This window comes from Bos javanicus, chromosome 13, assembly GCF_032452875.1.
Source record: "Bos javanicus breed banteng chromosome 13, ARS-OSU_banteng_1.0, whole genome shotgun sequence".
In the NCBI taxonomy this organism is placed as follows: domain Eukaryota; kingdom Metazoa; phylum Chordata; class Mammalia; order Artiodactyla; family Bovidae; genus Bos; species Bos javanicus.
The window spans coordinates 64,250,887-64,276,264 of NC_083880.1; the positions used below are offsets into that span (position 1 = coordinate 64,250,887).

Here is a 25,378-nt window from a genome sequence, read left to right on the forward strand (position 1 = left end):
GTTGGCTTCCTGTGAATCTTCAATGCCAGGATGAAGGAGGCTCCTAACTGGTCTACATTTCCTCTATTTTCTTCCTCTTCAGCCAGGTTATTCCTTTTCACCTGTGGTTCGAGACCTGCTTTTCTTCTTGTGTGATTTCCCCAGGGAACCTGGGAGAACTGGGGATAGAGGGGAGCAGAAAGGGGAAACGACAGCATCCAGGTGCTTGGAGAGGGATGTCTCACTCTCTCTGCTTCTCTTTGTTTCTTTCTTTATTTTTTTTTTTAATCTTTTGGCCATGCTGCATGACATGTGGGATCTTAGTCTCCCAACCAGGGATCAAACCCACGGCCCCTGCATTGGAAGCGTGGAGTCTTAACCACTGGACCCCAACTCCCTCAGAGGGAAGTCCCCGCTTCTCTTTTTGATTTGGTCTCTGCCACTGCTTTTTGTTGAGACTTGACCAGTGCTCTCCTTTCCCTGGGCCTCGGTTTTCTGGATGTACAGAGAAGGCTGGACCAAAGAGTCCCAGAGTGCATCCTGTGGTTCCCGCTCTCTCAGTTTTCTTGCTCTTCTTTCCTGGGCATGCGGACATTTTTCTGGGTATATCAGACTCCCTGAGACTTGGTTTCTCTCCCCCAGTACCTCAGTCTTTCCAAATCTCTCCCTGCCTTGTCCCTGCCCCTGTCAGTCTGAATCTCAACCTCCCAGTCTCTGAGTGGAGTGAGTGTCTCTCTCCGCCTTTGTGATCCCTTGACAATGGGAGGTAAAAATAGCCCAGGGGCCGAGCTGGTGGAGATAAAAGGGAATTTGCCTTTTGTGTCCTGTGGCCAGGCTGGGGGGGCTGTGACACGTGGAGATTGCTGACATAGCTCTCCTCCGCTGACCTTGACGGCAGCAATAAAAGGGGGAGCCCAGCTCCCAGCCCTCACCGTGGTGCCGAGGTGGGTGATCAGGGCTGGAGTGGGAGCCCAAGGGAGGGCAGACAGGCTGGTGGGTGAGGGTGCTTGTGGGTTGGCACCAGTCTCTCCATTTCTGTGGGAGAGGATGCTCTGGTGTCTGAGAGGGTGCGTGCATGTGTTGGGGGCTTACCAAAGAATCACCTACTATTAGGTCTTGTGGGTTGGTTGATCACACCCCAGTTTGGGGCCCCTGCCCTTAGTCCCCTCTCCATGCCATCTTCCAGTGCCTGCTGACTTGGACCACCTTGAACCTCCAAGATCTCTGCTGCTGCATCCTCCGCCTCTCAGTGCCACTACCATGATGGATGTGAGTGAACTTGGGGAGTCTGCACGCTACCTCCGCCAGGGCTACCATGAGCAGATGAAGGTGCACACCGTCCTGTGGGATGGTAAGTGAGGGCAGAGGTGGGCAGAGCCACAGAGAAGTTCTTAAGGACTCAGAACAGGAGTGAGGAGGGGTGGCACTCCACTCGGGTCTGAAGGAGCCCTCTGGCCTGACAGCTTTAGCCCCAAGAAGAAAATCCCAGGGACCTAGTATACCTCACTTGGGTGTCTGTGAGCAAGCCTTGGTTTGCTCCTCTGTAAAATGGGACAGTATCGCCTGCCTCCTGTGACTGCAGTCCGCGGCCAGAGCCTGAGGCTTCTGAGACGAGAGTGCCTGGTATGTGTGCGGGCTGCCTTCACGTGTCCATAAAACCTGTGCTGGAGTTATTTTTAGTGCTTTCCCTAGAGCCAATCCCTCTGTTTATTAGGGACAGGAATAAAGGTGACTATTTATGACCCGGTTTGCTCATAGGACAATAATAACAATAGGCAATGTGTATCAAGCACTTATTGTGCGCCAGGCCCAGAGCAGATGACTTTCCATGCATCATTGCAACAACCTGGGGAGGTGGTGACCAGGGCCAGGGCCAGCTTCGTGGGCATGTGACCTCTGCAGCTGCACTGGGGGCCTTTTACTCTTTGCTATCAGCATCTTGAAATTTTAAATGATTTCTTAACAAGAGGACTTGCATTTTAACACTGGAGCCTGCAAGTTATGTAGTTGGTCCTAAGGTACTTGGCCAGTAGGTGACAGGATACCTGAGTCTTTAACTTTCATGATGCCTTTAAACTACCATGAAATATGGGCTCCCTGGAGCTCTGGGACCAGCTGCCTGGGCAGGAAGGAGCATAAGACAGACTTACAAGATGCAGGGCTTGAGTCTTGGGTGAAATAGGGGAGACAGAACCCACTAATATTAAGTGCCTGATACTGAGGGTTGCTCCAGAGGAGAACTAAGGCAATGCTTACAATGTTTTGCCTTTGAGGGACAGGCCCAGAGAGAATGAGGGATTTTCCACAGGTCGCAGGGCAAATACAAGAGAAGCATGAATCTGAACCAAAGTGTGTAATCCAGGGCTGTGGGGGACCCTTACTTTAGTCAGGGGATTCTTTGAGGAGATCTCTAGGGAAACCTCCCAGTGCTGCCTTTTCAGGAAAGAGGGTCTGGAGGGATCTTTCCTGGGTACTCCTGTGTCCTGATAGAGGGGCTCCTAGGCACACAGCTCTAGGGACACGACAGGGGAACCCAGTTGGGCCCCCAACCCCTGGATGTGCATCAGTCTCTTTCAAAGCCCCAATGCTCTCCCGGAAACCAGGGAAGAAGCGGGTCTGGGTACCTGATGAACAGGATGCTTACGTGGAGGCTGAGATCAAGTCGGAAGCCACTGGGGGCAGAGTCAACGTGGAGACCAAAGACCAGAAGGTTTGGCTCCCCCCTTTTCCTGGAATTAGCTCCTCTGCCTCCCGGAGGTGTAGCTCCTGGAAGGCATGCTCTGGATGAAAGGGGGTCTGGGGGTGTACAGGGGTGAGAGGCTGAGGTCACTTGGTTCCTGCCCCCACGATATGGCCTTCCTGGCAGGTGCTGACGGTTCGCGAGGCTGAGCTGCAGCCCATGAACCCGCCCCGCTTCGACTTGCTGGAGGACATGGCCATGATGACGCACCTCAACGAGGCATCCGTACTGCACAACCTGCGCCAGCGTTATGCTCGCTGGATGATCTATGTGAGCCTGGAACCGAGGAGGGGCCACGGGTGGGATGGGGCTGTGCGTGGTGGGGGCGGGGCCGTACCATCAGGGGCGGGGCTAGAGCGAGAGCCACAGCTCGGCGGGGTCGGGACCGTGGGGAGGGCGCGGGGCTGTGTGTGGTGGAGGAGCAGGGCTAGAGGTAGGGTAGGGTGATGTCATGGGGCTGAGGGGGCGGGGCCACCGGTTGGTGGGCGGAGCTGGAGGTGGGGCTGGAGGTTTGGCTACGGGACTGTAGGGAAGGAGCGGCAGCCGCCGAGTCGCTGGGCAATGGGCTGTGGAGGTGGGACCACAGGCTGAGGGCAGGAGTGAGAGCTAGGGCGGGGCCAGGACGGCCACAGAGGTGTGGCGTCGCACCTTAGGCAGCTCATTTTGGAGAATTTTTGCAAAGATCATAGTTTTGCGAGGGCTAGAGCTTGAGGACGGGAACTTGGCCTCCAATAACCCATCTATACTCTCTCTCCCCAGACATACTCGGGCCTCTTCTGTGTCACCATCAACCCCTACAAATGGCTCCCTGTCTATACAGCCTCCGTGGTAGCAGCTTACAAGGGAAAGCGCCGCTCGGAGGCCCCGCCCCACATATACGCGGTGGCGGATAACGCCTACAATGACATGCTGCGCAGTAAGGGCTGCCTTGACTCCTCTCCCTGAGTCTTCTTTCTCTCCTGAGACCCTTCCCCCGGCTCCCGGCTCCCCTTCCCTCCACTCGCACTGCCCTCTTTTCCATCCCGCTGGACACTGAAGCATAGTCGTTCTGTGTCTTCAAGTGGGAGCTGGCCTGCAGTCTGAAGGTTCCCACCTGGTCCTTCCCATTTCTGGCTCTGGGTGGCGGAGGGGCTGTCCCAGCACCAAGGATATCCCAGGTGTTCCACCTGTGGCTGGTCCCTCACTTTGGCTAACTTCTCTGTCTCCTCCCCTTTCTTCCAGACCGAGAGAACCAGTCCATGCTGATCACGTGAGTGTGGGGCTCTGGGGATGGGGTGGGAAATGCTGGCCATCTGGCAGGGAGGGATTGGAACTAAAATCATTTCCCGAGATTGAATAATTGAATACAAAGTGCTAAGGGCAGGGGTTTTACCACCTAGAGCCAGTGTCCCAGGTGAGGCTAAATTATAGCGTCTTCTCTGCCCCTGTTCTGAGCAGATAAGTAGAAAAGGAATGCCAAACTGATCACCCACCCTCATACCCCCTGTTCCTAGGGCCTGGAATCTTCTCTAACCTTGATCTTTGGGGAGTTCTGATTCTGGCTCAAGGAGGGGGGAGGAGATCCCCTTCCCTTTCCTCTTTATTTTAGTCGGTCAGTCATGTCTGACTTTGAGACCCCATGGACTATAGCCCATCACACTCCTCAGTCCACGGGATTTCCCAGGCAAGAATACTAGAGTGGGTTGCCATTTCCTCCTGCAGGAGATTTTCCTGACCCAGGGATTGAACCCATATCTCTTGCATTGCACGAGTCTTCTTTACCACTGAGCCCACCAAGAAAGCCCTTCTTCTTTATTACCAGCTTCTTATTTCTGAATCTTATTTATAGCCCTTTGTTTGCCTCCTTGGGAAAGTGGTAGAATTCTCACATACCAAGTTTAGGTCCAGCCAAGCCAATATGGACATCGGTTGTGCGTGAGTGTGTGTATGTGTGTGAGTGTGCAGCCTGTTGGTTAAGAGTAAAGCCTTTGAAACCAGAAAGACCTGGATTCAAGTTCTCATGGGTCCACTTCCTGCTGGTGCCCTTGGTCCTCTGAATCTCATCAGTAAAAACAGGACAGTCCTGCTTACCTACTGCAGAGCTATAGGAGTCAGCCGGTGAATGTTTGCACCTGGCACCCAGCAGAAACAGCTACATGACCTCTCTGAGTCACATCCCCTTCTCTATCAAGAGGGTGATGATGGCGCCTGCCTTACAGGGTTCCTGAGGCTTCAGTGAACCAGTTCAGGTGAAGCACTCGGCCCAGGGCCTGGCAGTAAGTTAGCGCTCAGTAAACAGTGGCATCATGTGTTTTCTCATCTCACTGGGATGATTTATGCTGGTTTGTTTTGTAAACAATTCAACACCTCTGGGAGCTGACCCATCTCTGAGGAGTTTTGGGTTGGGGGGCTCCTGAGTTGGGAGCTGGGTGTGGGGAGGGCAGAGGCACCCTGCTGGAGAAGTAGGGTGCTGGGGGTGGGAGGAATTAGAGTAGCCAGATGGACATTGGTGATTCATGTTTGTGTCGTCCAAGGGGAGAATCGGGGGCCGGTAAGACCGTTAACACCAAGCGGGTCATTCAGTACTTTGCCATCGTCGCTGCCCTGGGAGACGGGCCGGGCAAGAAGGCTGTAAGACTTGCCCACGCGGGCACTGCTCCCTGCTGCTTCTCACTGTTTTTCTTTTCTTTTTTTTTCTCCTTTTCTTCTTTTTTTTAAAAGTTGATTCCCCAGAGCCTCTCGCCCTGCCTGAGCCTCCCACCCTGGTGGCAGACTCTGGCCCGAGCAAGGCTTGACCAGAGAGGCTGTGGCCATTCTCTGTCACGTGACGCAGATCCAGGCTTGCCTTACTGTTCCCATCTGAAATGCAGAGGGGCGGGACCACATTGCTAGTCCTCAACATTTCATGTAATTTTTCCCTTTCATATTCTCACGACCTTCATATTTTAAAAGTTTACCAAGCAAGCTGTTTTTTACCAAAAAGTAATAATTGGTTTCTTGGTTTTCATGCTCCAGTTACCTGCTGTCAATCAAACAAGGCAGGTTTAGCCAGAGCCAAGGGCACTTGGCCTTCCCAACAGTCAAGATTAAGGGCAGTTTTGCACCCTATGATTTCTTTATGGTTTTTGAAATTTTCTGAAACAATGGGGGACCAGTATTTGGGGGTTTTTTATTTGTTTTCAAGGTGCAGTTTTCCTTCCTAGCCCTATGGCCAGCTGTTTAGAGATGTGTGGGCACTGCACCCCCACCCCCAAATGGGTTGACTTTTCTTTCCAGAAGCCTAAGGCCTCCGCCCACCCAGCCCTCACTCCTGGTCTTGTTGAGCCTTGCTTTTATTCTGGGGCATTTTTCTTTCTTCTTTTTCTTATCTTTTTTTCCATTTAAAGTTTTGTTTTTTTTTTTTCCTTTTTCTTTTTGCCTTTTCCTGTTTTCCCATTTGATTTTCTTGTGATTTTTTTTTTTTTCAGTTTTGGTTTTTTGTTGTGGTGGTGGTTGTTTTTCTTGTTTGGTTTTGTTTTTGCTGTTGACTTTTTTGGTACTCTTTCCTCCTTCCCCTCCACCTCATTTTCCAACTCCCAAAATGTCTCTGAGGATGCTACAGGAAGTTGGGGCTCGGTCCAGGAATAGGAATGGAGGGCGGGAGCTGATGGGTCTGCAGCCAGAATGGGTGAGTCTAGGGGGCACCTGGGCAGAAAGGAGCCCTGCATCGTGGATTTGAGGTTTAGGGGAGCTGTCAGGCAAGGGAGGTAGAGAGAAAGCCTGGCCCACAGGGGCCATGGGCATTGTAGCTTAAAAACCTTATCAACCTGCCTCCCTTCTCTCCCAAATTTGACTACATCTATCAGAAGGAGTCCTATTCAAAAGCCCTGGAGCTGAGTGTGTGGGGTGGAGCTCAGGGGAGGGCTCCTGCCATCTGTCTCCTGCCCCTGTCTCCCCAACAACAGCTCAGGGGGATTTTTAAGTCTTGGGCTCCCTGGAGGTGAGTGAATCACCAAAGTCTCATAGCATAGGACAGGTGGCATGGCACCTGTCACTCCAGAATCCATTCCTTCCTTTCCCCCCTTTTTTTCCCAGGCTGCTGGGATCCAGGGCAGGGAAGAGATAGAAGGGTAGATGGAGGGAAGATGAGGCTAGGAGAGCAAGTGGGGAGGAGTCCTTTGGTTCAGCAAGTCCCTCTAGATGAGAGACAGGTGGCTTTGGGCGTCATGGGAAGCAGGATGCCTGGACTCAGTGTCTGCCCTGCCCCTGACTTACTGTGTCATCTTGAGCAGACACTTTCCAGCTCTGAGTCTTAGGTTCCTCATTTGCAAATTAGGGCTAATAATATGCACCTGGCGGGGCTATTTTGACTAATACTCAATATACAGTTGTACAGTGAAAATGCACCCAATCATAATAGAAAGGAGAAGTGTGAAGAAGGGCCATCACAGAGGGAGGTCAAGGGTCAGAAGGTTTGGACAGGAAGAGTCTCTTCCAGCCTCAGAGAATCAGGGAAGACTTCCTAGAGGAGGGGGCTTTTGAGCTGGACTCTAAAGGGGAGTAGATTGTAGTCAGGAACCTCTGGGGCTTGGAGCAGGGTCAATTCCAGGGGAGTGGGAAATGAAGGGATATGGAGGAGGCCAAAGACAGAGCTTTGGGGCACTGTGGGTAGGGGACACCCACACACAGCTCCTGCCTCAAGCCCCTCCCTGACCAGAGCCCTGCCTGCTCCATTTCTTGCATTTCTCCATCTAACAGCCCCTGGAGGGTCAGGCATAGGGAGTGGGGTGACATTTGGGTGACTAACATTCACTGTCCTGCTAACCCACCCTACTCCCCCACTGCCACACTCCCGCCTGGTGAGACCTCACACCTTCTAACTTTGTCTTCCTTCTCCTCCCAGCAATTTCTGGCCACAAAGACCGGGGTAGGTATGGGGCTGGTATGAGTGGGGCAGACAATTATTATGAAGTCCTGGGGACCCTCCCTCCCCTTCCCCTTCCTCTTCCCCTTCCCAAGCAGAGGTGGTCTGGGATGGGCTAAGACCCAGGACTACGGGGTGAGAGACCCCTCATCCTGCCACCAGGGCACCCTCGAGGATCAGATCATCGAGGCTAACCCCGCCATGGAGGCTTTCGGCAATGCCAAGACCCTGCGCAATGACAACTCGTCCCGCTTTGTGAGTGGCTTTGGTGGGAGACTGGGTGGGGTTGGGGCAGGAGGGTGGGGAGGCGGGGAGACACAAGGTCTGGGGAGCCCTGGGTGGATGGAGCAGCACTGCCTGGGCCCCCGACTGAGGCTGCTCCTCTGCCCACAGGGCAAGTTCATCCGCATTCACTTTGGTCCCTCTGGGAAGCTGGCATCAGCGGATATTGACAGCTGTGAGTTCAGGAGAGGGAGGGGAAGAAGGAGGATGGGAGGGGCCCAGGCCTGCACCTTCCCACTTAGATTGAACAAGTTTCATCAAGTCTTTGGGGCTCCCACCTGCCCCAGACGCTGCTCTTCATCCTCAGGCCACTGCCGAGCTCATGCCACCTCACCTCTCACCTGGAACTTTACCCACTGCCTCCACGTGATCTCCCAGCCTCCATTCCTCTGCCTGATCTTCTTTTAGCCAGAGTGATCTTTTTTTGGCTACTAATCTGATCACATCGCATTCCTGCCTAAAAACCTTCTCCAGATCCCATCACCTTAAGATGGAGACCCCCACCCTTATTTGGCGGGTCAGGCTCCTTGTGATTGGGCCCCTCCCCCTACCACAACCCCAGCCTTTTCTCTGACCCTCCATCCAGCAGACCTGTGCCCCTCCTGCCCAGCCTCATCTCTGGGCACCTTGAGACCCTGTCCTGCCAGGAAGGTCTCCCCCAGTGTGTCTCTGCAGTCATCGCCTATCCCTGACCCAGTCCGGCTATGCAGACACTGGGTGCCCAGGTCACACGCACAGAGGGACCCCTCCACATTGACTGCTCCCCATCTTGGGATGCAGGGCCAGATCCTGACGGACAAGCATAGGCAGGTGGTGATGGGAGGAAATGTCATAATTTACACCCTGATGGGCCCATGTGCAAACACACCAAGGCTCTGCTCTCTGCACACACTGGCACACCAGCACACCTCTGGGGGAAAGGAGCAGTCTGTGGGTGGAGGAATGACAGCCTAGATGAAAGAACAGAAAAACCAAGATCCACACGCAGGGGATTTCCCCGATGGTCAGTTAGGACAGTGAAGATTTGGCACTCGGTGCTGAGGGCCCGGGTTCAGTCCCTGGTCAGGGAGTTAAAATCCCACAAGTCAAGTGGCCAAAAAAAAAAGACCCCTACACAGACACCCACATTAATACACGCACACTGGTGTACAGACACACACATTCCCACACTGTGGCACATGTGCCAATGGAGAGACCTCCCACAGCACATGCCGGGGGTGTGTGCAGACACGGCGCCTCCATGTGTGCAGACACCCTTGCCCCCTGCTCCTCAGCCCTGGTGGGGTGACCCACTCGGGACAGTAGGCCAGCTCCTCCCTTTCCCCCAGATCTCCTGGAGAAGTCACGGGTGATCTTCCAGCTGCCCGGTGAGCGAGGCTACCACGTCTACTACCAGATCCTTTCGGGGAAGAAGCCAGAGCTGCAGGGTGAGGGCCAGCAGCCCGACGGGGTGGGAGTCAGAGCCCGCCGGTCTGGGTGGCAGTGGGGCTGCCCAGCCCTGTCCCGGGCCCCTACAGACCAGGCCCTGGGCTGCCTGTTCCCCTGCTGTTCTGGGGTCTGTGACATCCCTTCTTCCCTAGAGACGCAGCACTCCTTCTAGCCACCCACCCGCTTCCTGGGATTTCTGGTTCCTGCTGAGCCCTCCCCCTCGCGCTGGGGAACAGGCACCTCAGCACCTCTGCCCTGGCCAGGTTGTCTCTCTTGTCCTGAGACTAGAAAGGTTTCCCCCAGCACGAAGCAGGGAGCAAGGGCTCCATCTGGGCCTGGCTTACCTCTCTTGCAAGCCCCTCGAGGGCAGAATCTGATCCTCCCTGTACCCGAGAACCCAGACGGGGTCTGGGCCGGAGGGGTGGCCGTGAGCAAGGATCAAAAGGTGAGTGAGAGCTAGGGACTGTGGCTCTTTCCCCAGACTCATAAAGAAAGAGAAGCCTTGGGCATTAGAGTGGAGGAGAGAAACTCCGGATACAAAATCTAGAGAGGGCCCTAGAGTCTCTTGCCGCAAGAGCCCCCAGGATCCACCACACTGGGACCAGGGGAAGGAGGAGAGCTGGTGAACCCAGCCGACACCCCCTTCTCGGCTCTGTGTCCCCCAGACATGCTGCTTCTGTCTATGAACCCCTACGACTACCACTTCTGCAGCCAGGGCGTCATCACCGTGGACAACATGGATGACGGGGAGGAGCTCATGGCCACTGATGTATGTCTGGTGCGAGGGGAGCAGGTCCCGTGGCTCCGCTGGACCCTGAGGAGCCTAGAGTTCTCTGAGTCTTCCCTTCCCCCACAGCACGCCATGGACATCCTGGGCTTCAGCGTGGAGGAGAAGTGCGCCTGCTATAAGATCGTGGGGGCCCTCCTGCACTTCGGCAACATGAAATTCAAGCAGAAACAGCGGGAGGAGCAGGCTGAGGCTGACGGCACTGAGAGTGAGGCGCCCTGACCCTGACCTGACCTGGTCATTCTCTTGACCCTGATTCCAACCTCCAGTCCGTGACTGTGATCCCTGAGCCTTGTCTGCAACCTTTGACCTCAGTCTGGCCCTGATTTGTAAATTGTGATTACTCAACCCCAGCCCCTCACCCTTCTGAGCTGTACAGTTTGCTGACCCTGACCTCTCCCAACCTCCCTCTCCTAACCCTAAGTAGAGACCAGTAGAGCCCCCAAAACCCCTAGTCTTAGCCGCCTCCTCATCTCACCTGTGTGTCCTGCCAGGTGCTGACAAGGCTGCCTACCTGATGGGGGTCAGCAGCGGGGACCTCCTCAAAGGTCTTCTGCACCCCCGAGTGCGTGTGGGGAATGAATATGTGACCAAGGGTCAGAGCGTGGAGCAGGTGAGCTGCCGGCAGGCCGGGGCCCACCCTGGGACAGCCGGGGCAGGGTCCGCTTCTTGCCGGGTCCCAGCCCAGCCTCCCCACGACTCCAGGTGGTGTTTGCCGTGGGGGCTCTGGCCAAGGCCACCTACGACCGGCTGTTCCGATGGCTGGTGTCTCGGATCAACCAGACGCTGGACACCAAGCTGCCCCGTCAATTCTTCATCGGCGTCCTGGACATTGCGGGTTTTGAGATCTTTGAGGTACGGGCAGGCCCATGGCCCCAGGCTCTGTTCTCTCTGGGGTGGAGGACCATAGGGGTGGGGGCAGGAGCCCTGGGCGTCTGCCTGGAGGCAGGGTGGAGTCCCGCACATCCCTGTTCTCTGTGGGCCTCCATGTCCCCATCTACAAGCAGGCCGGCTGAGCCGGGCGCTGCCCTCTACAGTTTAACAGCTTCGAACAGCTGTGTATCAACTTCACCAATGAGAAGCTGCAGCAGTTCTTCAACCAGCACATGTTCGTGCTGGAGCAGGAGGAGTACAAGCGGGAGGGCATTGACTGGGTCTTCATCGACTTCGGCCTGGACCTGCAGCCCTGCATCGACCTCATCGAGAAGGTGGGGCCCAGGGCCAGGTCACTCCGGCAAGGGAGTGCCTGTGTGCTTGTGTGTGAACGAGCGTGTGCAGGCATGCATGTGCGTGTGCATTGAAGTGAGCGTGTGTATACGAGCATGACTGTGAGCGTGTGTGTGTGATGTGTATATGAATGGAAATGTGTGCGGGTGTGTGACTAGGTGTGTTGGAGATTGAGTGCGATCGTGTGTTGGTGAGCAGGGCGTGTGTGTGAGTGTGCGTCCCTGTTGCACTGCTGACAGTAAGCCCTATTGCAGACACAGTTTCACTGGACCCTCAAAACTGTCCAGAACTACAGGGCAGGGTAGGGTGTGTTTGTTTATTTGCTTTATAAAACATTACACGTATTTCCCTATGGTACAAAGACTAGAAGGAAAGAAAAATCAAAGAAAAATGGAAAAATCAGAAATAAAGGGGAAAGAATATTTCCCCCAATCCTACCACGACGTGCATCCTCTCCATCCTTTATCCTCGGCATCTCTTTTCTCTAATGGACACAGACTCACTTCTCATCCTACCTTTTCTCTAAAAGTGTATTCTGGGCGTGGTGCTTTGTTGAAGAAGGCACAGTGGTTCACACAGCAGATGATGCCCATGCGTTTCTATAATCTCCTACCTATGCACATTCAGGTGGTCGACAGTTCTTTGCTGTTATGGCAGGAATGAAAGTATTCATGTCCCCATTTTGCAGGTTAGAAAACCGAGGCTTAGAGAGGTCTAAGGGCCCCTTAACCACTAAGTGAGGAAGCCAGAGTTTGACATCAACTGCGTTTTTTGACAGCACCATGTGGGAGAGTGTGAGACCACAGATGTCGGGGGTGTGTGGGTGCAGGGGTGCTGGTTTGAATTTGCACACTTATAAGCAAAGAGAACAACTCAGGGCCAGCTGCAAATTGGTCAGAAGCGGGTTGAAAGCCAAGCCACAAACTTTCTTTCTTAGAAGACAGGGCTCCTGGGTGCAGATCCATTCTGCCTCCCTCTGGGCAGATGGTGGCTGAGGTTGGGGGGTCTGGGGAAGCTCCCAGAGAGTGGGGCTCCAGGAGGTGGGAGTCCAGCCCAGCCTGGATGGACTGGCTTGATGGAGACCCTTCACCCTTGTGCCCTGTCCCCAGCCGCTGGGCATTCTGTCCATCCTGGAGGAGGAGTGCATGTTCCCCAAGGCCTCGGATGCCAGCTTCCGGGCCAAGCTCTATGATAACCACGCGGGGAAGTCGCCCAATTTCCAGCAGCCACGGCCTGACAAGAAGCGCAAGTACCAGGCCCACTTTGAGGTGGTCCACTATGCAGGCGTGGTAAGTGCCTGTTGAAACCCCAGCTCTTGATCTCCCTCCTCCCTTCCTGCGGTTCCTCCGCCCCTCGGGTCAGCACCTGTCTGGTCTCTGGCAGGTGCCTTACAGCATTGTGGGCTGGCTGGAGAAAAACAAGGATCCACTGAATGAGACGGTGGTCCCCATCTTCCAGAAGTCGCAGAACAAGCTCTTGGCTACTCTCTACGAGAACTATGCTGGCTCCTGCTCTAGTGAGTACCAAGTGGTGCAAGTCTGCAGGGGACTCACGGAGGGAGTTCTCTGCAGTGAGTGACTGGCCCCTTGTCTGTCCTAGCTGAGCCCCCCAAGTCCGGGGTGAAAGAGAAGCGTAAGAAGGCAGCATCATTCCAGACGGTGTCCCAGCTGCACAAGGTGAGGCCCCACCTAGGCCCTGTGGAGGACCCCTCCCTGCCGCCCCCACTCGGTCCTGGCTCCCTGCTCTGTCCCCTGCACCCGGGGCGGGCGGCCGTTAAGACTTGCAGTGATGTTTAACTCCTCTCCACGTGAACATCACAGCAAGTCTGTGCTGCTTCCCGTCCCCACGCTGCCTGGGCAGGGTTTAGGGGGGATGGGGTGGGAGCCACGGGGCCTGTGGGAGGGCTGAGGATTGGTTGGGGGACTTGCCTGGTCAAATGGAAGAGGGCCAAGCGTCACAAGGAGAGTCAAAGGGTGTCACTGCAGAGACCCAGTGCTGAGGTGCCCAGTCCTTAGCGGGCTGGTCCATCCTTGGTGGGCTGGTCCACTGCGGCTTCCAATCCTGCTTCTCTGCCCTCTTGTGCTTTCTCCCCTCTCCCTCCCCCAGGAGAACCTCAACAAGCTGATGACCAATCTGCGGGCCACGCAGCCCCACTTTGTCCGTTGCATCGTCCCAAATGAGAACAAGACCCCAGGTAGTCACCCCAGGGGGGCTGGTTCCCCATGGGGGGACATGGGAGGGAGGGGATGGGGTGGCCAGAGCTGGGTCACCCCTCTCCACAGGGCCTGTGCGGCCTCGAATTCATGAAGGTGTGTCCCCTGACTGCTAGTCTTTTCCTTTAACCTCCACTGTGCCCAGGGGTCATGGACGCCTTCCTGGTGCTGCACCAGTTGCGCTGCAATGGGGTGCTGGAGGGGATCCGGATCTGCCGACAGGGGTTCCCCAACAGGCTGCTCTACACTGACTTCCGGCAGCGGTGCGTGTCTCCCGGCCCCAGCCCTGGCTCCTCCCTAGCTCCCCCGCCAGCCACCTTCCCTCTTACCTTCCTCCCAGGTGGAGGCAGAAGGTTGGGTGGGGTGGGAAGGGCACCAAGGAGGATGCAGGAGGGCTGGGGGGCATCCCAGTGGGAAATGCTAGTCGGTGAGACCTGAGGGACTGGGTTTGGGAGAAGTGAACAGGCTCTGGGTAAATACTGCAGCTTCAGCCAGCAGGGTTTGCTAATGAACTGGAAGTGGAAAGAGAATGAAAAAGACAGGGGTGACTTCCAGGTGTTTGGCCTATCAACTGGGGAGTTGGTGGTAGATTTACTAAGAAACCAAGATAGTTTTTTAAACTTTTGGCAGGGGGAGGTAGGTGGACAGTGGATTGAACTCTCCTTGGAACATGTCAGATTTGAAATGTCTCCAGCAGGAAGCCCAGGAGGGAGGTCGGGCAGGCAGAGCCAGGTGTGGATTTGGGAGTTGAATGAGGGTTCACATGGACTAGGCTTTATGTAATGCCTGGCAACGAGCGCTTGGTCAGTGCTGTAGTCTCTCTGCCTTCCCTTTATAGGTTTGACTTTTGTCTGGCTGCAATTGTCCACGGGTCCCTCCCTCTTCAGAAGTAATTGTGGCCATCCATGCTGACCATTATACATGTGTGTCTGTAGAAATACTTTACACATGGGTGCACACACACACATGCGCACACACACATGCACACACACGCATGAGCACACACACACACATGAACATGCACACATGAGAACACACACATGTTCTGTTTTTTCCCTGTAACTGTGTCTTAGGGATTGTTCCTTGTTAATAGACATAAGTCTGCATCATCACCCTCTTTAAAAAACATGAAGACTATTTTTTAGAGTAGTTTTAAGGTTTGCAGCAGAATTGAGGGGAAGGTACAGGAAATTCCGACAGTCCCGCCTCCCCTGTGGTCAGTGAACCCCACCAGAGTGGGGCATCTGTTACGGCGGCGTCATAATCCCTCAGTGTGTATAGTCACCATTACAGTCCGTTCTCAGTATTGTGCCTTCTAGGACTTTGGGTAAGTGTAATGACAAGGAGCATCATCCATTTTGTTATGGAGTGAAGTACTCTGTAATCTAGTGACCCGTGCTTTGTAATCAGTCCCTTAGTGAGGGCCCTTTTGTGTTTCCAGGGTTTTGCCTTCACAGTGTGGTCAGCGCAACCTGACCCACACGGCCCTGTGCACACGTGCAAGTGTGTCCTTTTAGAAGTGGGCATGCCGGAACCCTTATTGATCTTGTGATCCACAAGATCGTGATCTTGTCAATCACAATTCTCTCCCAATGCTTCTTCAGTTTGTGATATGCTGTAACACATCACCGTCTTTACTTTTTTATTGTCTTCTCAAAAAACTGATAAAGTATTAAAAATTATAAGTTAAAAATTATGACAGTGCCATAGGCCTTCTGTAAATACTGCCGCCTCTTAAAGAACTACTGAAGCCGTTTAAATATTACCTGAGCTTTTAAAGCAGAGTATGCCCACTCCCCGAGTATCACGAGGCTGTCAAGTGTCACCTGCCAGCTTGTTCAGTGGAGCCTGAACAAGCCTCCGAGAGGCCAGCCTCTCCAGTCCTCTGCTCCCTGCCCAGCACCCTCCTCACCAACCCTTCCCCACCCCCTCAGGTACCGCATCCTGAACCCCAGCGCCATCCCGGACGACACCTTCATGGACAGCAGGAAGGCTACAGAGAAGCTGCTGGGCTCGCTGGACATCGACCACACCCAGTACCAGTTTGGCCACACCAAGGTCGGGGCACAAGGGAGTTAGTTAGGGTCCTGACCCGGTGTGGGCACGCACTCTGCAGGGGGGTCATGCAGATGATTGAGGGTTATACCTACCATGCCTACCCCAGGTGTTCTTCAAGGCTGGGCTCCTAGGCGTCTTGGAGGAGCTTCGTGACCAGCGTCTGGCCAAGGTCCTGACGCTGCTGCAGGCGCGGAGCCGGGGCCGCCTGATGCGCCTGGAGTACCAGCGCCTGCTTGGAGGCAGGTGGGTGCGAGCAAGGGGGTGGGACACAGAGTTGGCGTACAGCCACTGTCCCCCAGCTCACAGAACCTCTAGGCTCTCTGAACCTGGTCGTACTGTCCTGTGGGTCAGATTTTGTGTATGGCTGGTTGAGTGTCTCCGAAGGGGCAAGGCTCTGCTGTGTGCCCATCAGCCCCCAGCTACCTGCCACTTCCTCCCCTCAGAAGGTGGGGAAAGAGAGTCCATCTCTATTCCAGGCCGTCCCAGAGTGTGGTCTGGAGTGAGAATAAGGGCATCTAGTGTTTTCTAAGAGTCTTATGTGCCAAGCCCTGGGCGAGATATCTTGTTTGAATTTATCTTGGTTAAGGTACAGGATGGACTTCTCAGGCGTCTCTGGTAAAGAATCTTCCTGCCAATGCAGGAGATGCAGGAGACACGGGTTTGAGGGAAGATCCCCTGGAGAAAGAAATGGCAACCCACTCCAGTATTCTTGCCTGGAGAATCCCATGGACAGAGGAGCCTGGTGGGCCACAGTCCATGGGGTCACAAAGAGTCGGAATAGACTGAACACACATGCAAAGTACTGGACAGTCCTAAGAGGCAGATGACCATCTCTGCTCACCAGAGGGGGTGTCTGAGCAGAGAGAGAGCTGTCAGCTGTCTCATGGGGGAGGTGGGAGGCTGGGATGGGAGCCCAGGCTGTCCGACCTTATATGACAGTCGGCTTAACCCCCACTGGTGTCCTGTCTTCAGGACCCTTGCAGGGACCACCAGGCCATTCAGGGTTTGTGAGCTCCAGCCCTGGAGGCAGACCTGCATGCCCTGGGCCTCTCCCTCAACCTCGTCTGTAAAGCAGAGGATTAGGACCTATTTGAGAGGCTGTTGGGAAGGTTAATGCGATCGACCACACACTGAAGTGCTTAGTGCAATGTCCGGCCCAGGGGAGGTGCTCAGCAACATCGGGGCTATTGCTATGAAGGGGCAGCTGTGAACCTGCTGACCACCTGTGGTCACCCCTCCCAGGGATGCCCTGTTCACCATCCAGTGGAACATCCGTGCCTTTAACGCTGTCAAGAACTGGTCATGGATGAAGCTCTTTTTCAAGATGAAGCCGCTGCTCCGCTCGGCGCAGGCTGAGGAGGAGCTGGCGGCCCTGCGGGCAGAGCTGCGGGGGCTGCGGGGGGCCCTGGCCACTGCGGAGGCCAAGCGCCAGGAGCTGGAGGAGACGCACGTCAGCGTCACCCAGGAGAAGAACGACCTGGCCCTTCAGCTGCAGGCGGTGAGGCGGGGAAGGGCGGGCTTTCTTTCTGCGACCTGGTGCCCCGACCCCCGGGCATCCTCAGGGAACCCCAGGCTGCTCCGAGGAAATAGCACAGGCAGACGCACCGTGCCCCACTCCCCCCGCCCACCCACCCCCGCCCCCCGCCCAGCCAAGGCCAACCTGGCATGTGCTGGGTGCTCAGGCTTTACCTGGGTCCTTTTTGCTATTCTGGAGGCTCATGGGCTCATACCTGTGTGCGGCCTCCTCATACCCAACCTCCCCACCCAGTCAGTGCACGTGCCCCAGTGCTCTCACACCCTGGGCCCCCATGGCTTCCTGCTAAAGCCTCCGTGGAGCCCCATCTCCCCAGCTCTCTCCTCTGCTCCCTCCCTGAGACAGTGCCAGGCTCTCTTCTCTGGTTAAGGGCCATGGGAACCCAGGCAGCAGGTAATAGTAACAACCAAAGGGCAGAGATCAAGGGTCCAGATCCTCCCCCAAGTCCACAGAGCCCTTCCTTCCTTCGGCAAACACCTTGAGTGTCAGGCACCACAGAAGCTCTGGAGATAACACTGGTGGGAAGACAGATGGGCCTGTGCTCAGAAACCCACCCTCTAGAGCAGGAGATGGTTATCCGGTCAGGTGGTGAGGAAACAGTGCGGTGGCCGAGAATCTGAGCCCTCTGTGGCCCCACAGGGCCCTCCCCACCCCGACTTCAGTGAGGGCGGACCTGGCCGTTGGCTTCTCTCCTTGAGCCTTGTTTGGGCCTTTCTCTGGGTCGCCCCACAGCCTAGGTTCCCCTCTTGTCCCCCGGTCCATCCCTCCACTTGTGCCCTCATCCCACCACAACTGATTGCCTTCAGGGCCCAGAACAGGTCATTGGCATGGCATTCCTTGGTCCCAGAACCCAACTGAACCTGTGTCAGGCCTTGGCATGGACAAATGAGCTTTCTGTCTAGGACCTGGCCTGGGGTCTCTCGGCTGTCCTGACTTTGCGCCATTCCCGTGTCCCCCTCCAGGAGCAGGACCCTCGGCTGTCCTGACTCTGCGCCATTCCCGTGTCCCCCTCCAGGAGCAGGAAAACCTGGCAGATGCTGAGGAGCGCTGCCACTTGCTCATCAAGTCCAAGGTGCAGCTGGAGGCGAAGGTGAAGGAGCTGAGCGAGCGGCTGGAGGACGAGGAGGAAGTGAACGCAGACCTGGCTGCCCGCCGCCGCAAGCTGGAGGACGAGTGCACAGAGCTCAAGAAGGACATTGATGACCTGGAGCTGACGCTAGCCAAGGCTGAGAAGGAGAAGCAAGCCACGGAGAATAAGGTGTGGGTGCGGGGTAGGGTGGGGAAGAGCTGTGGGGCCAGGCACCTGCAAATCCCACACCTGTGTGGCCCTGGGCAGGTCTCATCCTGTGAGCCTCAGTTTCCTCCTCTGTCAAATGGGGCTAATAGCAGCACTTCCCTAATTAGGGCGGGTGAGGATTCAGTGTGTAACTAGGCTGTGCCAGCACTCGCCACCAAGCCTCGCACATAGTAGGTGCTCAGCAGATGCTCGGATCGTCATCCACCAGCTCCATGTGCCCCAGGGGCCTTCCCTCATTGAACTCTTTCGAGAGCCCGTTGGTTCACACTCTGGGGGGACTGACTCCATCATACAGGAGGGGAAGGTGAGGCTCTGGGGGAGGGTGAGCTGCTTATTCAGGTTCTCACAGGTGCTCCCTGAGGAAGCCAGGAGTAAGAACAGCTGCTTAAACACCCCTGAATACCCAAATAGCTGGCATCTATTGATCTCTCAGTGCCAGCCAGACACTGGGGAAGGGCTCAGTAATCCCTCGAGGAGGAAGTTACAACCATCCCTGAAGGATGAAGAAATTGAGGCTCGGGATGAACTGACTCACCTGAGGTTCCCTGGCTGGAAGGGGCAGCTGCTCAGGCCAGAGTTGGGGGAGGCAGCCCCACAGTGACCTTGGCCCCGACACAGGTGAAGAATCTGACGGAGGAGATGGCAGCACTGGACGAGTCTGTGGTCCGGCTGACCAAGGAGAAGAAGGCCTTGCAGGAGGCCCACCAGCAGGCCCTGGGTGACCTGCAGGCTGAGGAGGACCGTGTGAGCGCGCTGGCCAAGGCCAAGGTTCGGCTGGAGCAGCAGGTGGAAGACGTGAGTTGGGGCCACAGCAGGGGGCTGCATGGAGGGGCCGGGCTGGCCAGGACAGCGGGGAGCCCACCCACCCTGTCCTGCCCAACAGCTGGAGTGCTCCCTGGAGCAAGAGAAGAAGCTGCGCATGGACACGGAGCGGGCCAAACGCAAGCTCGAGGGGGACCTGAAGCTGACGCAGGAGTCGGTGGCAGACGCTGCCCAGGACAAGCAACAGCTGGAGGAGAAGCTCAAAAAGTAAGTGTGGGGAGGGCCCAGCCCCGACCTCCTGCCGCGGGGGCCTCCTGAGCCTGCAGCCCGCTTCTCGTGGCCCCCAGGACTCTAGTCAGTGTTGCATCACAGCAGAGGTTGAACCGTAGGGTGAAGGGGGCCCACTTAGGGCCAGGCTCTAGGGCTGGGGCTTGAGAGGGAACTCTGGGGAGATCTTGAGGGCTATTCCAGGCACAGTGCCTCAGGACAGCATGTGTGCTGGGGCTCCCAGCAGGTTGGCGGCAGTTAGGACCTGGGCCGGCTCACGCCCACCCTCTCCCCCAGGAAGGATTCGGAGCTGAGTCAGCTGAACCTGCGGGTGGAGGATGAGCAGCTCCTTGGAGCCCAGCTGCAGAAGAAGATCAAGGAGCTGCAGGTGCGTGAGGGACGGGGGCGGGTGAGGACCCGGCTCAGGGGCCCATGGAGGTGACCCTGCCGCCTGCCTGCCCGTCCCCAGGCTCGGGCCGAGGAGCTGGAAGAGGAGCTGGAGGCTGAGCGGGCGGCCCGGGCCCGCGTGGAGAAGCAGCGGGCAGAGGCGGCCCGGGAGCTGGAGGAGCTGAGCGAGCGGCTGGAGGAGGCCGGCGGTGCGTCAGCCGGGCAGCGCGAGGGCTGCCGGAAGCGCGAAGCCGAGCTGGGCCGGCTGCGGCGGGAACTGGAGGAGGCGGCTCTGCGGCACGAGGCCACGGTGGCGGCCCTGCGGCGCAAGCAGGCGGACGGTGCGGCCGAGCTGGGCGAGCAGGTGGACAGCCTGCAGCGTGTGCGGCAGAAGCTGGAAAAGGAGAAGAGCGAGCTCCGCATGGAGGTGGACGATCTGAGCGCCAACGTGGAGACCCTGGCCCGCGGCAAGGTGTCGGCCTCCTTCCTGACCCCGACCTCTGACCTGCCGCTTAGCAGCCCACCCTCACCGAACCCCTCCTGACTGCAGCAGCTGACCCCACGCTCTGAGCCCTGAGCACCCCCTGCCTATCTGACACCACACTAGTGCTGACCCTGCACCTGATCCTGATCCCTGGCCCCTTCACCCGGCACCCAGCCCGAAACCTCCCCTACCAGTTCTGACCTCAAACCCTACCTCCTAAACTCTGTGCCCTGATGCCAAAGGATTTTGACCCAGCATCCAATTCCAACTTCTCAGTCTTTAACCTCTGAATTCTGACCTCATCCCTATCCTGTTTGGGCTTCCCTGGTGGCTCAGATGGTAAATAATCTGCCTGTAATGCAGGAGACCTGGGTTTGATCCCTGGGTCGGGAAGATGCCCTGGAGAAGGGAATGGCAACCCAGTCCAGTATTCTTGCCTGAACAGTTCCATGGACAGAGGAGCCTGGTTGTCTACAGTCCATGGGGTCGCAAAGAATCGGACATGACTGAGCAAATAACACATACCTGACTGTTCTTGTCCTGAATCCCAGCACCCAACCCTGACCCCTGACCTTTGTACCACCTAATCTTAACAGCTGACCTGTGACCACTGTCCCCAGCTGACTTCAGACTCTGGTATCCTTACCTCACCTTGACCCACTGGCCTTAGGACTGGTTCAGCCAGCTCACTTCTGACACCCATGTTTTAAGCCATAGTCCAGCACTTGAATCTCTGACCCTGAACTTGGGGTTCTGTTCTCCCTTTGATTCCTGGGCACATGTCTAGCCTTCCAATTCCTGGCTCCAGTCTCTCTGATTGGCAGCCCTAGATCCTGCTTTGTGGGTCTCTGACTTGTTCTGATCCCTGACCCCGGCTCCCAGGCCAGTGCAGAGAAGCTGTGCCGGGCATATGAGGATCAGCTGAGTGAGGCCAAGATCAAGGTGGAGGAGCTACAGCGGCAGCTGGCAGACGCAAGCACCCAGCGTGGGCGGCTGCAAACCGAGAGTGGTGAGGCACGGGGCTCAGCGGGCCACGGCGGGGCCTCCATGCTGTCCACTCGCCTTCACCTGACCTGCTGGCTCCCCTTTGGCCTGCAGGGGAGCTGAGCCGCCTGCTGGAGGAGAAGGAGTCTCTGATTAGCCAGCTGAGCCGTGGGAAGGCCTTGGCCACCCAGAGCCTGGAGGAACTGCGGCGGCAGCTAGAGGAAGAGAGCAAGGTGGGCCAGCCGTGGGCAGCCACAGAATGGCGGGGGTGGGGGCACAGGGCCACCGGCCGGCCCCATGCTGAGGTCACCGGGCTCTCTGCAGGCCAAGAGCGCGCTGGCTCATGCAGTGCAGGCTCTGCGGCACGACTGTGACCTCCTGAGGGAGCAGCATGAGGAGGAGGCTGAGGCCCAGGCCGAGCTGCAGAGGCTGCTGTCCAAGGCCAATGCCGAGGTGGCCCAGTGGAGGAGCAAGTACGAGGCAGATGCCATCCAGAGGACCGAGGAACTGGAGGAGGCCAAGTGAGTGCCCTGCCGGCCTGGCCAGCACCACCTCGGGGCGGGGTAGGGTGGGGGAGGATGCGGGGCTCAGCTACACTCCCACATCCCATCTGTTCCCGGGGCCCAGAAAGAAGCTGGCGCTGCGACTGCAGGAGGCAGAGGAGGGGGTTGAGGCCGCTCACGCCAAGTGCTCGTCGCTGGAGAAGGCCAAGCTGCGGCTGCAGACCGAGTCAGAGGACGTGACCCTGGAGCTGGAGCGGGCAACCTCTGCGGCCGCGGCGCTGGACAAGAAGCAGCGGCACTTGGAGCGGGCGCTGGAGGAGCGGCGGCGGCAGGAGGAGGAGATGCAGCGGGAGCTGGAGGCGGCCCAGAGGGAGGCCCGCAGCCTGGGCACTGAGCTCTTCCGGCTGCGGCACAGCCATGAGGAGGCCCTGGAGGCCCTGGAGACGCTCAGGCGAGAGAACAAGAACCTGCAGGGTACGACCCACCATGGGGTCAGAGCTGCCCTGGGGGTCACTGGGAGTTCCCTCCGAGTCACACAGGCAGGGTCCCCTGGCCGGGGCACCCTGGAATTATGAGGGGGTGAAGTGATGTGGCTGCAGCATGAGTGGTGGGGTGGCCCCTCAGTGCCCTGTCCTTTCTGCAGAAGAGATCAGTGACCTCACAGACCAGGTCGGCCTCAGTGGGAAGAGCGTCCAGGAGCTGGAGAAAGCCAAGAAGGCGCTGGAAGGGGAGAAGAGCGAGCTCCAGGCAGCGCTGGAGGAGGCTGAGGTCAGGAGTGGGGCGACGCTGACCCGCTGGCTCCTCTGGCCTCCCCTCTCAACGTACGTTCGTGGACCTCCTGGCTCAATGGCTTGTTCTATACCCCAGGGGGCCCTGGAGCTGGAGGAGACCAAAACCCTGCGGATCCAGCTGGAGCTTTCCCAGGTCAAGGCTGAGGTGGACCGGAAGCTGGCAGAGAAAGATGAGGAGTGTACTAACCTGAGGTGCGGGGGGCTGGCCCTCCTCTCCAGGCCGACAGCCTCTCCCGTCCCAACCGTCTGAGAGCAGAGGGCAAGAGGTGTTGGCTGAGCCCCAGCGTGCACACAGATTTGCATGACACCTAGTCCCCCCTCCCCAGGACTTTCTTTGGGGGGAGGAATGGATTACTGTCCACAGTTCAGAGGTGAACCGAGGAGAGGCCAGAGGACTTGCGCAAGGTTACACAGTAGAGGCAGAGCCAAGATTCAGTCCATGTCCGTTTGCTCCGGAGCCTCACTCTTGCCTGTGAAGTTGCTCTGATGGGCAGCAGGCAGTCATGAGGGGCTTGAAACCAGGGAGAGTCCGGTCACTTAGTCCAGTTTACATCTCCAGCGTTCCTTTTGCTCCTGTCAGCAGGTGCGGTGCGCGGGCCCCTGCTCCTCGAAGGTCACCACTCCTCCTTCCGTCCCTCCCAACCATAGGCGCAACCACCAGCGGGCAGTGGAGTCCCTGCAGGCCTCCCTGGATGCGGAGACTCGGGCCCGCAACGAGGCACTGCGCCTCAAGAAGAAGATGGAGGGTGACCTCAATGACCTGGAGCTGCAGCTGGGCCACGCCACCCGCCAGGCCACAGAGGCGCAGGCCGCCACGCGGCTGCTGCAGGCCCAGCTCAAGGAGGAGCAGGCGGGGCGGGACGAGGAGCAGCGGCTGGCGGCAGAGCTCCGCGAGCAGGCACAGGCCCTGGAGCGGCGGGCCGCCCTGCTGGCCGCGGAGCTGGAAGAGCTGCGGGCAGCCCTGGAGCAGGGTGAGCGCAGCCGGCGGCTGGCGGAGCAAGAGCTGCTGGAAGCCACGGAGCGTCTTAACCTCCTGCATTCACAGGTGGGCACTGGGGGTTGTCACCAGAGCGTGCGGGGCGGGGGCCTGCAAGGCCCAACTCTAAAGCTCTGCTTCCCTGCAGAACACAGGTCTCCTGAACCAGAAGAAGAAGCTGGAGGTGGATTTGGCCCAGCTGAGTGGGGAGGTGGAGGAGGCCGCCCAGGAAAGGCGGGAAGCCGAGGAGAAGGCCAAAAAGGCCATCACTGATGTGAGGCTGGGCCGGGGCTGGGGATGCCAGAGAAGAGTCCAAAGGGACCGTCACCTCCTGATCAGACCGCCGCCTCCCCCACAGGCAGCCATGATGGCGGAGGAGCTGAAGAAGGAGCAGGACACAAGCACACACCTGGAACGGATGAAGAAGACGCTGGAGCAGACGGTGCGGGAGCTGCAGGCCCGGCTGGAGGAGGCAGAACAAGCCGCCCTCCGGGGCGGGAAGAAGCAGGTGCAGAAGCTGGAGGCCAAGGTGTGTGCGGCCCGCCTCCCAGTCTGCTGCCCTGGCGGGTGGGTCAGCCCCGGGGAGGGCAGGCCAGGGGCAGCAGGCCCACCGGCTGGCTGCTTGTAGGTGCGGGAGCTGGAGGCCGAGCTGGACGCGGAGCAGAAGAAGCACGCAGAGGCCCTCAAAGGGGTGCGGAAGCATGAACGCCGGGTCAAGGAGCTCGCGTACCAGGTGGGTAACCAGGACCACCTCGAGGGGTGGCCCTAGGGCTGGGCTGCTTTGGGCAAGACCTGAATCCCCTTTGCCTGCCCAGGCTGAGGAGGACAGGAAGAATCTGGCTCGCATGCAGGACCTGGTGGACAAGCTGCAGAGCAAGGTCAAGAGCTACAAACGTCAGTTTGAAGAGGCGGTGAGTGCACGGGAGTCTGGGTCTTTGGGGCCTAGTACCAGTCAGGATTCCGGTGGTCACCCCACTTCTACAGCTGGCCCCAGTCAGTGGGGATGCCAGCAATGGTCAGGCCTGTTCCATCTCTGGGCTGTGATTTCCCCCACGGTGGCTTTGTGTGTTGGTTGGGACAGTGACCCCACTGCCCAGTGGGAAGAAAGACAAGTTTCTAACAGGTCCAGCAAGACACAAGACCTAGCTCTGTCTCTGAGGGGACCTCTCTGATTTCCCCTTCCAGGCAGGTCTGGCACCCAGGCACCTCTGGAATGAGTGGCTCCATGCCCTTCCTTCCTGCCGTGGGGACTGGGGAGGGATGGGGAAGGCCGTGGGCAGCGGTGGTGAAGCAGACTGGAGGACCAGGAGAAGCCGGCCCCTTCTGGGGCAGCTGACCGTCTCAGTGATCAGAGAGTGAGCAGGCCTGCCTGTGCCCACAGGAGCAGCAGGCCAACACCAACCTAGCCAAGTATCGAAAGGCCCAGCATGAGCTGGATGATGCAGAGGAGCGGGCAGACATGGCGGAAACCCAGGCCAACAAGCTGCGGGCACGCACCCGGGACGCCCTGGGCCCCAAGGTGAGGGGTGGTGTGGGGCACCCTCCCTGCCCTCTGCCCCGGAAGCCGCTCACTCAGGCACCCCTCTCCCTTTAGCACAAGGAGTGACACTGGAACCCTGGGCTCTGGGAAAAGAGGGACACCTGCTGTCTGCCCCAGCCTGATCCTGGCCTCTCTTCATTCACACATGCTGGAGCCTCGCCACCCCAAGCCCTGCTCCACCTTGAATAAACCCTGTGGCTGCAGCTCTGACTGGGTTTCTGCTCATTCTTTGGGGTTCAGGAGGGGAGGGGAGCACA

General features: G+C 57.5%; 1 protein-coding gene across 2 annotated transcripts; it reads left to right on the forward strand.

The window, feature by feature from the left end:
* Positions 1 to 1,190: 1,190 nt before the first annotated feature.
* On the forward strand, positions 1,191 to 25,331 carry MYH7B (myosin heavy chain 7B). 2 transcript variants are annotated; one of them, XM_061437368.1, is made up of 41 exons: positions 1,191 to 1,330; positions 2,583 to 2,689; positions 2,846 to 2,989; positions 3,479 to 3,635; positions 3,941 to 3,968; positions 5,233 to 5,329; positions 7,581 to 7,604; positions 7,764 to 7,856; positions 7,995 to 8,058; positions 9,212 to 9,310; positions 9,977 to 10,080; positions 10,168 to 10,306; positions 10,593 to 10,711; positions 10,804 to 10,953; positions 11,136 to 11,306; positions 12,435 to 12,614; positions 12,709 to 12,841; positions 12,925 to 13,001; positions 13,432 to 13,519; positions 13,684 to 13,801; positions 15,473 to 15,596; positions 15,703 to 15,839; positions 16,839 to 17,094; positions 18,146 to 18,388; positions 19,046 to 19,222; positions 19,311 to 19,456; positions 19,754 to 19,844; positions 19,926 to 20,315; positions 21,210 to 21,336; positions 21,426 to 21,544; positions 21,636 to 21,832; positions 21,939 to 22,288; positions 22,458 to 22,582; positions 22,682 to 22,797; positions 23,254 to 23,650; positions 23,730 to 23,855; positions 23,940 to 24,110; positions 24,210 to 24,314; positions 24,397 to 24,492; positions 24,963 to 25,100; positions 25,176 to 25,331. In XM_061437368.1, the coding sequence occupies exons 1-41, from the start codon at positions 1,240 to 1,242 to the stop codon at positions 25,185 to 25,187; spliced, it is 5,826 nt and encodes a 1,941-aa protein (XP_061293352.1). In that variant the 5' UTR covers positions 1,191 to 1,239; the 3' UTR covers positions 25,188 to 25,331. The 2 variants fall into 2 exon arrangements, with proteins under 2 accessions (XP_061293352.1, XP_061293351.1); XM_061437367.1 differs by lacking the exons at positions 1,191 to 1,330; positions 2,583 to 2,689; positions 2,846 to 2,989; positions 3,479 to 3,635; positions 5,233 to 5,329 and adding an exon at positions 3,646 to 3,804.
* The last annotated feature ends 47 nt before the right edge of the window (positions 25,332 to 25,378 follow it).